The sequence below is a fragment of the Astyanax mexicanus genome, unplaced genomic scaffold (genome assembly GCF_023375975.1).
Source record: "Astyanax mexicanus isolate ESR-SI-001 unplaced genomic scaffold, AstMex3_surface scaffold_31, whole genome shotgun sequence".
In the NCBI taxonomy this organism is placed as follows: Eukaryota; Metazoa; Chordata; class Actinopteri; order Characiformes; family Acestrorhamphidae; genus Astyanax; species Astyanax mexicanus.
In genome coordinates, this window is record NW_026040041.1 from 7,630,239 (window position 1) to 7,644,582 (window position 14,344).

At 36.3% G+C, this 14,344-nt stretch overlaps 2 protein-coding genes across 7 annotated transcripts in view; one reads left to right on the forward strand and one right to left on the reverse strand.

The window, feature by feature from the left end:
• Positions 1-14,344, forward strand: part of eva1bb (eva-1 homolog Bb (C. elegans)) — a 519,072-nt gene that overhangs the window by 34,578 nt on the left and 470,150 nt on the right. The gene's annotated exons all lie outside the window — the stretch shown is intronic.
• Positions 1-14,344, reverse strand: part of LOC125780411 (thyroid hormone receptor-associated protein 3-like) — a 38,568-nt gene that overhangs the window by 19,065 nt on the left and 5,159 nt on the right. For all 6 annotated transcript variants that reach the window (XM_049472932.1, XM_049472931.1, XM_049472928.1 and 3 more), the window contains exon 2: positions 7,113-7,260. In XM_049472932.1, coding sequence (XP_049328889.1) covers positions 7,113-7,237 — 125 coding nt within the window. In that variant the 5' untranslated portion in view covers positions 7,238-7,260. The remainder of the gene's footprint in view (positions 1-7,112; positions 7,261-14,344) is intronic.

Below are 14,344 nucleotides of genomic sequence, written 5' to 3' on the forward strand. Positions count from 1 at the left end.
ATTTTACATCTTTACATAGAGAAAATGTCAAAAGATTTCACACGTTTGGCTACCTTGAGATTAAAATTCCTTTAATAGCTCTAAATTGGGATTGCTTCCATTATGGCAAATCTGCCAATAAAAAAAAAAAATTAATAGTAAAATATGTTTCAGTTGTAACGTCAGAAATACAAACATTTCAACTGTAATCAAAAATCTAATTTGAAAAACATAAAAATAATTGTTTTATATCACCCCGCTCTAATACTGATTTTTTTGTTAACAAATTGATTTTAATTTAAAATGTAAAATTTAGTTCTTAATCTGAAATATCATGTGTTACATATAATGTCAAATGTGCTTTATCTGGTATACTGTGTAAAAATGTCATTATGAATGGGCCGATGCTGACATTTTATATAATGGGCTTAAATTGTAATGAGTAAAACATTGTGTATACTGTTAGAAATGTATAGAAAGGTTATAGATGTAATGTTAACCATGAATTTCTGTAGTATTGTTTTTTTTTTTTGTTTTTTTTTACTACTGACATTGTATTAAAATTGATGTTATGTCTGACAGAAATCCTGCTCCAAAATGACCTATTATATTTCCCTGAGAGACATCTAAACTTACCTACCCATGTCACTTTTGGCTAAATTATCTCCTCATGAAGCTGCATGGTCACCTGTGGTAAAATCTCCCACACCTCCAGCTTTAGAATAACGGTGCATGTTAAGAGTATGACTTAAGCTAGTTTATTATGCCCAAGTCTAAATAAAACAATTTTTTGTCACTTTTTATTTGATATTTTGTGCCAATTTCACAAGATATTTGTATCATATGTATAGCTAATTTATTTGTAGATGATACACTATTAAAATATTAAATGTTTTCTGTCTTTGCACATAGTATTTTCTAAATGTTGAATTAGTATTAAGGATTTGGTTTGGTTTTAAACAGGGTTCATACACTTTTTAACCAATACATTTCCATGACTTTTTCATGATTTCCATGAATTTTTCATCAATTTCCATCGCAAATTTAATGACTATACGATCTTTAAAACATCAGTGCAGCCATGGACAACAAAAAGAAAACTAAATCAACTAATCAACTGTTTGGGGCTAAATTACGGAATTAACTCTGAGCTGATGTATTTTGTTAGCTCAAAATAGATTTTCTCAGTTAATAAATGGAAACACATTTGTAGGTTGCAAATTTCCATGATTTCCTCAAAACTGCCTGGGTGTTTCTATTTTTTCAAAACTTATCCAGGCCTGGAAATTATTTTTTTCAAATTCCATGACTTTTCCAGGATTTTCATGACTGCACAAACCCTGTTTAAAGATCGACTGTATGATAAACTGTCCTCTTAAACTATTGCTAATTTTTAAATTGCTCAGTTTAATATAGTAGTGCACTGCACGTGTGAATAGGATGCTGTATTAAGGTGAGTGTGTGTTTAGGCGTACGATATTTGTGTGTAGTTACAGTGTATAAGCCTTGTTCTATTCAGACACTACTGCTTTTTTTTTTCAAATATTAGATATCTTAATGCTTTAATATTCTTAAAATGGAAATATCACCATGTATTATATTTTATTTTTATGTTTTTTTATTTACAGGGTTCATAGATGTTTTAACAAACACATTTCCATGAGTTTTAATTACTTTTTTATACCATCAAGGCAATTTTTCATGAACATACGATTTTTAAAACCTCAGTGCAGACATGAACAATAAAACCAAAAATCAACTAAATCTATAAATAAAACTCATTATAGAAGGTCTACAATCAATTAGATAAAATGTGGACACACAATCTGTAATAATTAAACTATGTGTCAGATCTTGAGAGCTCCATTGTTTGGGGCTAAATTACTGGATTAACACTGAGCTGATCTATTTGTAGTTCAAAATAGATTTTATCCATCGATAAACTGAAACACAAAGATTTGTAGAGCAAATTTCCTTGACTTTTCCTAAACTTTCTGGGTATTTTTAACAGTAAAATATATATTTTTAAAACTTATTCAGGCCTGGAAATCGTTATTTTTTAAATTCCATGACTTTTTTTTCAGGTTTTTCATGACCGTACAAACCCTAAATGTGATATTTATCGTACAGTAACTGTATGTCCTGTACAATTAGCCCTGTATATTGTTTATAAAATGTAATGTAATTGTAATAAGTGAAGCAATGTATGAACTTATGTTATAGATGTAATTGTAATGACACTATTCTGTCATATTACGTTTTTCTGTAGAAATTGCATTAAAATTTGTTAACTTAAATAGAAATGGTGCTCCAACATGACTTACAATTGTTGTATATTCTCTTTAAATGATGCAATTTTCTCTATGGATATATGCAGCTTAATTAATAAAATGATGACAGTTTAAGCAATATAGTATTTTTATAGGGTATTTGTATTTTTCTTAAAGATATCCAGGCCTGGAAATAATTATTTTCAAATTCCACTACTTTTTTCCAGGTTTTTAATGACCGTACAAACCCTGAATTTGATATTTATTGTATACTAACTGTATGTCCTGTAAGATGTGCCGTGTATATTAGTTGCCAATTTCTTGATAAATGGGCGTATCTGTATGTGTGTGTGAAATTCTGTCATATTGCACTTTTCTGTAGAAATTGCATTAAAATGTGTTAACTTAAATAGGAATGCTGCTCCAAAATGACTATTCTCTTTAAATGATGCAATTTTCTCTATGGACATATGCAGCTTGATTGATAAAATAATAACAGTTTAAGCAATATAACTGTAACAAGTGAAGCAATGTATAAACTAATGTTATACATGTTATTTAAATGACATGTATTAAAATTCTGTCATATTGCCCTTTTCTGTAGAAATTGCATTAAAATTTGTTAACTTAAACTCTAGAAATTCTGCTACAAAATGACTTTAAATTGTTGTATATTCTCTTTTAAAAGGTAAATATACAAGTTTTTTGCTGCTGTTTTCCATCCATACACTGAACATCAGGTACTCAGGTACTATGTGGCGTTATAGCCACTTGGGGGAGCTGCTTAACCACCCGCATCTACATTACTCAACTCAGACATACACTTACATAAACTCAGATCCAGCGTCTCACAGCACGCCCGCTCTACTTCCCCTACTACAATCACGCTTAACGCGTTTATACAGTTAAAGCCTTCATATCATTATATGCAGATATTAATATAGATTAAAGCTGACCAGAAAGCCATGATTTAATGATTTAAATGTAAAAACTTAAGAAAAACATCTTCCAATGTGCACAAAGAAAAAATGAGTCAGATGAAGTAAACGAAATTGAAACTAAACTGAACACGAACACGAACAGAGGCATATAAAAGGAAAATGTAAAAATATTATATATAACACAGATATATAACACAGCAATGTCTTATTATAGCAAGTCAACACTTACCTCCTGCGCTTTTTCATTGAAAAATTAAGAAAATAAAAATATAAATAATATACACTATAATACAGAGCAGCACACGCTGCACAGTGAAACACACATCCTTCAGCAAGCAGATACACGCGAGAGAGAGAGAGAGAGAGAGAGTGAGAGAGAGAGAGAGAGAGAGAGAGGGGTGTAGAAGGAGGAAGAGGAGGAGAGCAGGGTGAGAACAGCTTCCTGAAGCTCTCAGAACGGAGTTATGTGTTTTTGTATTTGAGTTATATCAGTGATCAGTGACAGATTGAGTCATGTGTTCTGGACTCGACCCCAGATCTGCTCAACACAGCAGCACCTGTCCCCGACCCCGTCTCCAACCGACCAATCAGATCCCTCCCAGAACCTCACCTGAACCGGCCCCACACAAATGTTATATAGAGTTAATTACAGGTAGATACTAACTCTCACTGATCACTGACTTTATTAATGTTTATTTGGGTTTAGTATTCTAATGTTATATAGAGTTAATTACAGGCAGACACTCTCACTGATCACTGACTTTATTAATGTTTATCTGGGTTTAGTATTCTAAATGTTATACAAAATGTTAGACAATCCCTAATCAACTACCTGTCTACCTGTAATTAACTCTATATAACATTAGAATACTAAACCCAAATAAACATTAATAAAGTCAGTGATCAGTTAGAGTTAGTGTCTACCTGTAATTAACTCTATATAACATTAGAATACTAAACCCTAATAAACATTAATAAAGTCAGTGATCAGTGAGAGTATATACCTGTAATTAACTCTATATAACATTAGAATACTAAACCCAAATAAACATTAATAAAGTCAGTGATCAGTGAGAGTTAGTGTCTACCTGTAATTAACTCTATATAACATTAGAATACTAAACCCTAATAAACATTAATAAAGTCAGTGATCAGTGAGAGTTAGTGTCTACCTGTAATTAACTCTATATAACATTAGAATACTAAACCCAAATAAACATTAATAAAGTCAGTGATCAGTTAGCGTTAGTGTCTACCTGTAATTAACTCTATATAACATTAGAATACTAAACCCAAATAAACAGTCAGTGTTCATTTACAGCTCTGGGAAAAAATAAAAGATCACTTAAAAATGGATGATCACAAGCCATCAAACCAAACTGAACTGCTTGAATTTTTGCACCAGGAGTAAAGCAGCATAAAGTTATCCAAAAGCAGTGTGTAAGACTGGTGGAGGAGAACATGATGACAAGATGCATGAAAAAAAAATGTGATTAAAAAACAGGGTGATTCGACCAAATATTGATTTCTGAACTCTTAAAACTTTATGAATATGAACTTTTTTCTTTGCATTATTTGAGGTCTGAAAGCTCTGCATCTTTTTTGTTGTTTCAGCTATTTCTCATCAGAGAAACTGAAGTGCTCTCTTATTTTTTCCAGAGCTGTATATTTTTAAGTACTACAGGTCACACCTTTTTTTTATGGTTCATGTTAAGGTCACTGGTTTCTAAATAAGCTGCGGCGGATGTGTCGGCCAGCTGGGGTTGTTTTTCTTCTCGAAAGCATATTTACTATCACTCTTTGCCTCAATGCGTAACGGTAACTCGATGTTTTTCAATTTAGCTTTGCCTACTAAAGTATAATACCAGTCACAATTTGGGACACACATTCTCATTAATATTTGTCCCTTGTTTAATATTATTTAGTATTATTTAGCGTTAAAAATATTAATGCTGATTAATGATCTTCCTTGGTGTGTATGTGTATCAGATTAGTGATTAATCTAAATATCTGTGTATTGCTTCACTATAAACCTACAATTAGTCTGAACTCAAATAAAGTCTTTTATATGTAAAATTCAATACTTCCATTACTGAACTACTTTAAGTTAGGAGTACATCTGTAGCCACATATACTCTCAGACAGAGATCTTTGAGTTGAATAGTTATAATATTTGAGGTTATTCAGTTAACATTAGCAGCTTAATTTCTATTGGTTTTTGGCACAATCTATTTGCATACTGGGCGTGTCCCCCTGTTTCTGACATTCACCATCAGTGTGTAGTGATTCCCCCCAGGCTACCATAGGAAAACGTTTAGATGATATATAAATACAAGGTATAATTTTCTGAGCTGTATTTCTTTTTTTATATATAATTTTATATCAAATTTCTAGACTCTGCCTCTTTTTGAACTGCTGCTGATGCAGCATTACCTAGTAGCATCACAGCGCTAACACTCGGAGGAAAGCGCAGCGACTCGGTTCTGATACATCAGCTCACAGACGCAGCCTTGTGCTGATACACATCACCCTAGGAGTGATGAGGGGAAAGAGCACCATCTACTGTACCCACCCAGAAAGAGAGAGAGAGCAAGACCAACAGTGCTCTCTCAGGACTTCGGCAGTTGATGGCAAGCTGCATGAACCGGATTCAAACCAGCGATTTCCCACTCAGAGCCCCCTGACCTGTATTTCTGAGCTGTATTGGCTGTAGTGTGCTATACTGTTCACGCTATAGCATTTTCTTTCTTTTTCATCTAATTGTCTATGAGAATTTAAACCTATATTTTATCTAATAAGAGGCTAAATAATAATCTATTTCATTCTCCTGACCATAAAATTTAAAGTAAAACGTTCAAAGTAATTGATAAAAATAAACCATTCATTAAATAAACACAATTTAGGCATAATCATTAAAGGTTTTAAGTCTAACTCAAGTTTTGAGTTAACATTACTTAAGGCAAATTGAGGCAAGCAATAAACTCAAATTATTAAAGTAAATTTAACTTACTGAGGCTAAAAGTGTTAAACAGTTACCACAATTGGCAATATAGACAGCGTCAACCACATTTTGCTCACTGTAACGCACACTTAAAATCCTTACATTTTCCCAAAAGTAATCAGTGCGCCCTATAATCTGGTTCTCCTTATGTATGAATTCTATCAGTCAGGTATTAAGGAGCAGTAAAGCCACTCTGCTGAAGTACAGAGTTATACAGGAGTTTCAGTTTAGTTCTCCAGCACTGAGGCTGGACCAGTATTAGCATTAGCCGCTAACCACGCTAAGTGCTAGCACTTTCGCCATTCAGAGGTGAGTATATCGGACTGTAGTCTGTATGTTTATCGTGTTAAAACAAGCTAACGCTAGCTAATAGCACCCTGGCTTACCTCAGTGTAGCGCTGTCAGGTGGCATTAGGCACTAACTGCTAGTGGTTAGCTGCTAATGCTAATGCTGCCGCACCCAGCCTTAGTGGAAATCTAAGCTTACTGTAAATGAATAGATGCACTTTACTTACTCAAACTTTTTAGGAGAAAAATCTGTGTGGAACATCCAATGCTTGTTTGACATGTTTTTAAGAATTATAGTTTTGTTTACTTAGCTTAGCTTTACAGGTCCCACTACCCAATGACGAGACCTGGGAATTTAGAAGGAAAACATGGCAACACCCCTGTCCCTACAACTAGTTAATAGTATCGCATAAAATGAAAAAAAAAAAAAAAAAAACCTAGAAAATTGACATTTATTGATAGTGCGCCTTATAATCCAGTGCGCCATATAGTGCGAAACATACAGTATTATGTACATTTTATGCTTATTGTTGTCCCCACTGAACTAGGGATTAGTTATTAAAGGTAAAACATTTAATGCAGTTAAACTGACTCTAAAGATAAGAGTTTATTACAGTGAGCTGCTGCTGTTACCTGTAGCGATGTTTTCTGGATCTGGATCGTGAGCGGCTGCTGGAGCGAGACCGTGAGTAGGATCGGGAACGGGAGCGGGATCTGGAGCGAGAGTCCCGGGAGGGAGAGTTCTGAGGCTTAGACATCCTTAATCACGTGTTCTATCAACCTGATCAGAGAAGAAGACAAGAAAACAAGATCTGTTATTTATACAGAATGACAGTGATGCTCATTGTTATCTTACACCCCGATAACAGTCTATTTTCGCACCTTCCACCTGCGCCGTTTATATAGCAACGGTGCTTCTGAATATATCTACACTGATGGGCGTGGTGATCTGGAAATGAGGTGTGTTCAGGTACATTTCTGGTGTATTACTATCTCTATCTTGGCTACAGAAAACAGAGGAGTTCCACTGACTGAATGCAACCTAGACAGATGTCAACAGTCAGATGTTCATTGCTATCTTGGCATCTTTACAGCGTGATCAAGCAGGTCAGTTTCCTCTGCTGAGAAGCAGTTTACTCTGCTGTTAAAATAGCAATCTGCCAAAGTCAGAGCACACTTAGCTCTTGCAGGGAATCATGAGCAAGTGACATGCTGATTGGTTTATTTCACGTTATGCCCAAAATTAACCACACCCATGATTAGTTAAGAGAATTAGTACATGCCTTTTGCGCATTTTGAGTCGTGCAAGGTGTACTTTTCCCATCGTTATGATAAAGACACACCGACACTAGTGATGGGCCGATCCACTGTTTTTCATATACCTGCAAATACCGATATCAATACAAATACTGATGCAAGGGCTCTTTAGTTTATCATTGTTACGTAGTTACATAGTTTATCAAGATTACATAATGAGGCGGAAACAGACACACAGCACTTAAAAGTACACGCATGCATTTAATATAAATGCATTCCAAAGTCATATACAAACACAACATTTTTTTTTTCATATAAAATATTTAAAAACACAAAATAAACATCTTATGTATCAAAAACCTTTCTAGTACGCTAATCAAAACAATATGATTGACTGCATGATCTAAACAGGTCAAGTATTAGGGAAACTGCAGCAGAAACATGTGTGGAAGGATTTAAAATTAAAATTACTTTATTTTAAAGTTCAAATCTAAATACTTACTTGAAATACTTTCACAGTTTAGAAAGTGCTTTCAGTCAGTTAACATTTGTAGCAGGCAACAAAGAAGTTTCAAGTTAAATATTTAAGGTGCAAATCTAAAATAATCATCATTATCAACAAACATTATCAAAAATTGTCGTAATATGTTAACCAAAAAAGAATTATTAACAGAATTGTATCACCAGAAACAGCAACTTGAACAAGATTTCAAATAGTTGAAATAACATGCAAAACTAAATAGAAATGAATACCTCCAGTCAGGAAAAAAATGTATTTGGCTGCTTCCATAGTCTGAAGAAAACGAGACAAGTAGCAGCAACTGCTGTAAAGCACTAAAACAGCATCACAGCATCAGTCTGCACACAACAGACATTTTTCAGTCAGCTGCAGACTGAAGCTGCTGGGGGTTCTGGGTAAACTGCTATTCTGCTCTTCAAATACTCTTTCATGAACAGTACACTGATTTTTAATATATTTTCATGTAATTAAACCAGCTTTTTTTACAGTCTCTATAATGAAAAAAAAATATATATTGCCCTATTCTAAAAGCAAATCAGTAAGGGGTACGAGGTTAGGAGTGTAGATGATACAGATCTGATGTTGAAATGTGGAGATTAAAGCTGGAAATAAGGAATGCAGGAGGGCAGGTTTGGAGGAACCGGTGCTGGCACTGCTGTGAGAGAACATGTCAGATCTATTAATCACAGAGCAGATTCTCCCTCACTGAACGAGGACAGCTGTCTCTCAGCTTCTCTCAACACCGCCTGCAGCAAACAATGCCATTCATCATCACATCTAAACCTGGAGCTTCACCCATCACTCTCAACATCGACATATCAGCACACAGGAAACACGTGACACTGGTATTGAGGGGAAAAAATATATAAACTCACCAATTTTCTACTACTGTTTAGAGTTTAAAAAACAACGATTAGATCATACTCCCAGATACATCAAGATCTTATTAGGATCGGATCAATCAAACCAAATTCAGATGCTTTCAGAGATGGATCTCAACCACATAATTTAAGTCTACACTGAACAGGTTTCTGTGCGTGGATTCAGTTAGAGCTAAACATTAATGGGGAACAAAATAGTCTGTGATAAGTACTGCAATATTTTAAAATGCAGATGTTTGATTTTAACCAGAGGTCACAACAATTCAGAGGTCTAACGTCACAATAGAGCTGGACAGTAAGCTTTAACAAGCAAAACATGCCTGAGAGAGAATTAGTATAGCAGTTTTTAAGAATCTGCTACTTAAAACATTGCAATAAATACTGTGTATTGTGGATTAGGGTATTATTGGCTAATAATTGCTTTTCTTTTAGATACATCAGCATCGGTTGTCTAGATTTATGAAACCGATACCTGTTAATGTATGTATTGTATTCTGGAAAATGTCAAAGCGAAGTTAGCTGCACACTACATTGCAACGAGCCAACACTGGCAGCACCACTTTAAAATCCACTGATTTAAACTTTTCTACTTCACAATAATAATAATAATGAACTGTGTGTATCCAAGTTGAGAGTAAAATAAATGATACTGTGGTGGGAAATTGCCTTACATGACTGCGATATGACTACTGCTCATGCTCCCATCGTGTTGAGGATGTTGCTGAAATATATACATATAAATAGTGTAGTGGAGCCACATCAATCCTAAAAATGTTTTGGAAGTATCATTCCAATTAGGCCTGTTACAATAATTATGCTATTGGCTTATTGTATGATAAATTAACATGATCATTTTGTCACACACTAATATTGCCTCTTGTGTTTATATGCTTTTATTTTTGAGTACAGTTTTATATCTGTAGCTCGGTTTTTAATTAAGACAAAACTTGCATTTGCTTTCTCATGTATACACCATGAAAGGCACTGTGAAATGCAATGCATTGTGGGAATCTTTTTGGAGCTGTCATGGGCTGCAGTGAAGCAGCAGGTAATCTTCTGTCCTTCATTATTTTAATTTCTGTTTAGTCTGTTTATTTGTTGTTATATTGTGTTATGCATTTTCCTGGTGGTAAAAAGAACCAAAATAGTTGGCTAGCTGGTTCTAGTCATGAAGGTAGTGATGGAAACAGCTACCCTGAGCCATCACGACCCAGACAGAGCGACAAGACGACTAGTGCCATAATTTATTAATATAATTATGATAAAATCATAAATCGATAAATCCTGGAACAATTAATCATCCGTTAGAAAACAGTATGACAGGCCTAGTTCCAATATTTATATTTCTTACCATGAAAAAGTAACTGGGCCTCAGTAACTCCTGCTTATTCATGTGAATGATTTGTCCAACTACTATCTCTTCACTCTCTTTAATCACTAGAATGACTAAAACAATATTTGCACGAATCTGCTGTTTGTCTACCCCCTCCAAGCCCCCCCAACCCCTTCAGTACAAACTGATAGCAAGATATCGTAGTTCACAACAAGAAGTGAACTCTAATCCTCTGCAGTTAATCATCACCCAGATCCTGTCATCTCTCATCATTCCCGTAACTACAGTCAAACAGGCCGAATCAATCAATCAACCAGAGCTTTACAGAGCTTTCTACATTCCTACAGCCCAAACCCAGACTTCAGCCATGATGGACAGATAATCTATACAGCACTGAAGGTGTTTATCTTAAAGCCTGGAGGTTTGATGTGCATCATGGTCTACAGCTCTTCAGGCTTGATTTACAGAGCATCAGTTACACTGAACGGACGGCTTTCTGTGAATCTGATCTCTATCAAAACTTGATCAGCGAGATCTGCCACAGCTGACAGAAGCTCTTAACTTACTCAAAACACACAGCATTATTCAGATGCTTTCAACATCTTCAGAATGAGAGTCCTGAGAAGCAAGTGGTGATGCCCTCACAGTATGATCAAGCAGCTAACACCAGCACATTGGGCTTTATGTGCATTATAAACCCACTAAAAGAGAGAGACAGAAAGAGTGGGAGTGAGTTTACACTTATTAAGTACCGTATTTTTCGGACTATAAGGCGCACCGTATTATAAGGCGCACGATGAGTGAACGGTCTATTTTTAGTGTTAGTCCATACACAAGGCGCACTGGATTATAAGGCGCACTAAATGAAACTTTATTTATATCAGTAACAATAACTCTGAGCAATAAATCCTTCACAATATCTGTGAAAAATAACAACATCTCTGAGCAATAAATCAACAAGCACAGCAAGTACGTATTACTCCGCGACGCTCCTGACAACGGTAGCCGCAACGCTCCGACAGACCATAATATTATGTTGAAGCACAGCAAGTACGTATTACTCCGCGACGCTCCTGACAACGGTAGCCGCAACGCTCCGACAGACCATAATATTATGTTGAAGCACAGCAAGTACCGCATTACTCCGCGAGGCTTCTGACTATAATAGCGTGTTGTGCCGAATTCGGTGAATAAAACGGTTTTAAAACAGAGATAAATATTGGATAAGTTTCATTTCTGGATGAAGTGATTTCCAGCGCTGTTTGGATATAACTGTGGATTACAGGAGACTGGATTGATGGATTCTCTTTAGTCTGGACGCGTTTTGAAGGTAGGACCTGTGGCTGAGCGCGGGTGTGTGTTCGGGGGGTGGCAGCAGTGACCGGAGGTTACCCCAGGACAAAAGGAGAGCCTTTTATTACTGGAAACATGCGCTCTGACGCAGCTCTAATTCATGAAACATACATCCTACAGTAAAAGCACAGTTCTGGAATCCGGAGAGCCAGACGGTTCGAATGGTGTATGACATGACCGCATTCGATGAAATATGGACGAACGATAAACGCAAATATGAGAGTTATGAATTATTAAAATCATAACCAAGGCATATTTCGCCCTAAATGTTTATTTTCTGAAAGGATATTCCGCTAAATAGGCTAAATAGCTCAAAAGCAGAGATTCTAAGCTTTAAAATGGTATATTGGATGTCTATATTGAACCTGTAACTGTTCATAACTATTCAGAAACACAGCCAGTTATGAAATATTAAATATTTCTGGCCCGCCGGTGGGCCAGCGCGTGTTAAGAGGTTAACTTTACTTAGAAGTGGGCGCTAAAAAGAAACAGTTTGTGCTATTACCCCAGAACGGGTGGAAAGGAAAGTTTACCGGCACCTTGTTCTGGCCACGGAGCTACAGTGGAAACTAGCTACCCTGAACCACAGCCGAGAGGCAGTACGGCAGTCAAAGGTAACCGCGCGCTAGCCCAAGAGGGGGATCTTTTTCTGGCGTGGGTGAGGAATTCTGCACAACAGAGCGCCGTGTACCACATAAAATCGAGGTCAGTAAACACAAGCAAAATCCATACACAAGGCGCACTGCATTATAAGGCGCAATGACGATTTTTGGGAAAAAATAAGTATTTTAAGTGCGCCTTATAGCCCGAAAAATACGGTATCTATAGTACCTAAAAACCCAAAGAAACTTTACAATCACAACCATTTATCCTTAGGACTCATCCACATCCACACCCATGAGAAGAGGCAGCCAATCACGCATAGCTTACTCTTAACTGGAAACCATCGTCCACCTGGAGGACTACAATCCATATCAGGGCACACTGTTATTCACATAATTCAGACACACACCAGGACGATTTGAAGTATCCGAATTTTCTAGCCAATTTAGAGAATCTAATTTAGCTGGATCACCATGTTTTTGAACGGTGGGAGGAGACCAAAGTCCCTGTAGGAAACCCATGCACACATGAGGAGAACATGGAACCATGCTAAATACTAAGCCACTGGATCTCCCATGAATTAGTAAGTAGGACTGCATGATATTGAACAAAAATTTACATTGCAAATGTTCCTTTTTTGGGCGATAAATATCACGATATTTAACAATGCAGGGCTCATGACGTCACCCGCTCTGCCCCCACCCATGCAGTCTCGCGTCCTGACCAATCAAGAGCTGAGTCAGTGCTGAGCTCAACTCAAAACCCAAGCAAAACAGCAAAACAACAGTAATCGCTAGGGGTGTGACGAGATATCGTTGCACAAGATCTCGCGAGATTAAATGTGACGATATTTCTCGTCAAGCTTAAACCTGTCTCGCGGGAGAAAAAAAACAGTTTAGTGTGGACTTTTTAAGAGGGATCTGGCAACCCAGTAGCAGCGAGTGTGAGAGCAGCTCTCAGCAGACCCAATGCGGACCCAAACCGATAAACTACTGAGAAGGATTTAATTGTGCGGCGCAGTAAACTCACAGACCAATCACATGTGGGGTAAGATCACCAAACGCTCTCTTCAGTCAATCAGATCTGTGCAGACGCGGTAAGGAAATAAATAAATAAATAAATAAACACACCGCTTCTCACGCGGGATCGAACCCGTGTTGTCAGGGTCGCGGTCGTGAAAAACCGCCTATATAAGGAGATAGGGAGCCCGAGAAAGGGCGAAAAAACGAGAACAGGCGGAAACTAGTCACGCCAAGCGCAACAGAGAGACAGGCGATTAATGTAAACAAAATCTGTCCAGAAAGGCTCTTTTTCTTCTTCTTCTTCTATATTTTTACATCATTCAGTTTAAACAACCTTACAGGATACAGCACTTAAGTTAATTAATTAATATAATTAAATACCCCTGATATAGAAGATGCTTCTGCTACTTTTAAGTTGTATGTCTGGCTGCATTTTGGCTCCAGTAGAAACAATAAACGGTAACAGAGTGACCAACAAGACACAAACCATATATAAATACTGTAAGTAAATCCTACACGTGACTGTTTCATAGGCAGCTGTACTAATCCCTTAGCTCTGTACTGTATTTAAAAACATGTTCTGTCTCTGTTTCACTTCAAGCATAGTCTTAATCTAACTGGTTATGTTTCTGCATAGTTAAATTACAACATATTTAGGAGAAAAAAAATACACAAACCATAATCTTAATATGACTGGTTGTAGTTTGCACTATATAAGACCTAGAAAAGTTGTATTTTATTTTTTATTCTTATTTTTATTCCTTAAAGAATCAATGTGTGAGAGAAACAAGTCTGTTAAGTTTGTGGTATATGATTTTGTCCAAAAAAAAAAAAAAAAAGTTTTTAAATCTTGTCTCGTCTCGTTATCATGAACCCAATATCGTGTCTCGTCTCGT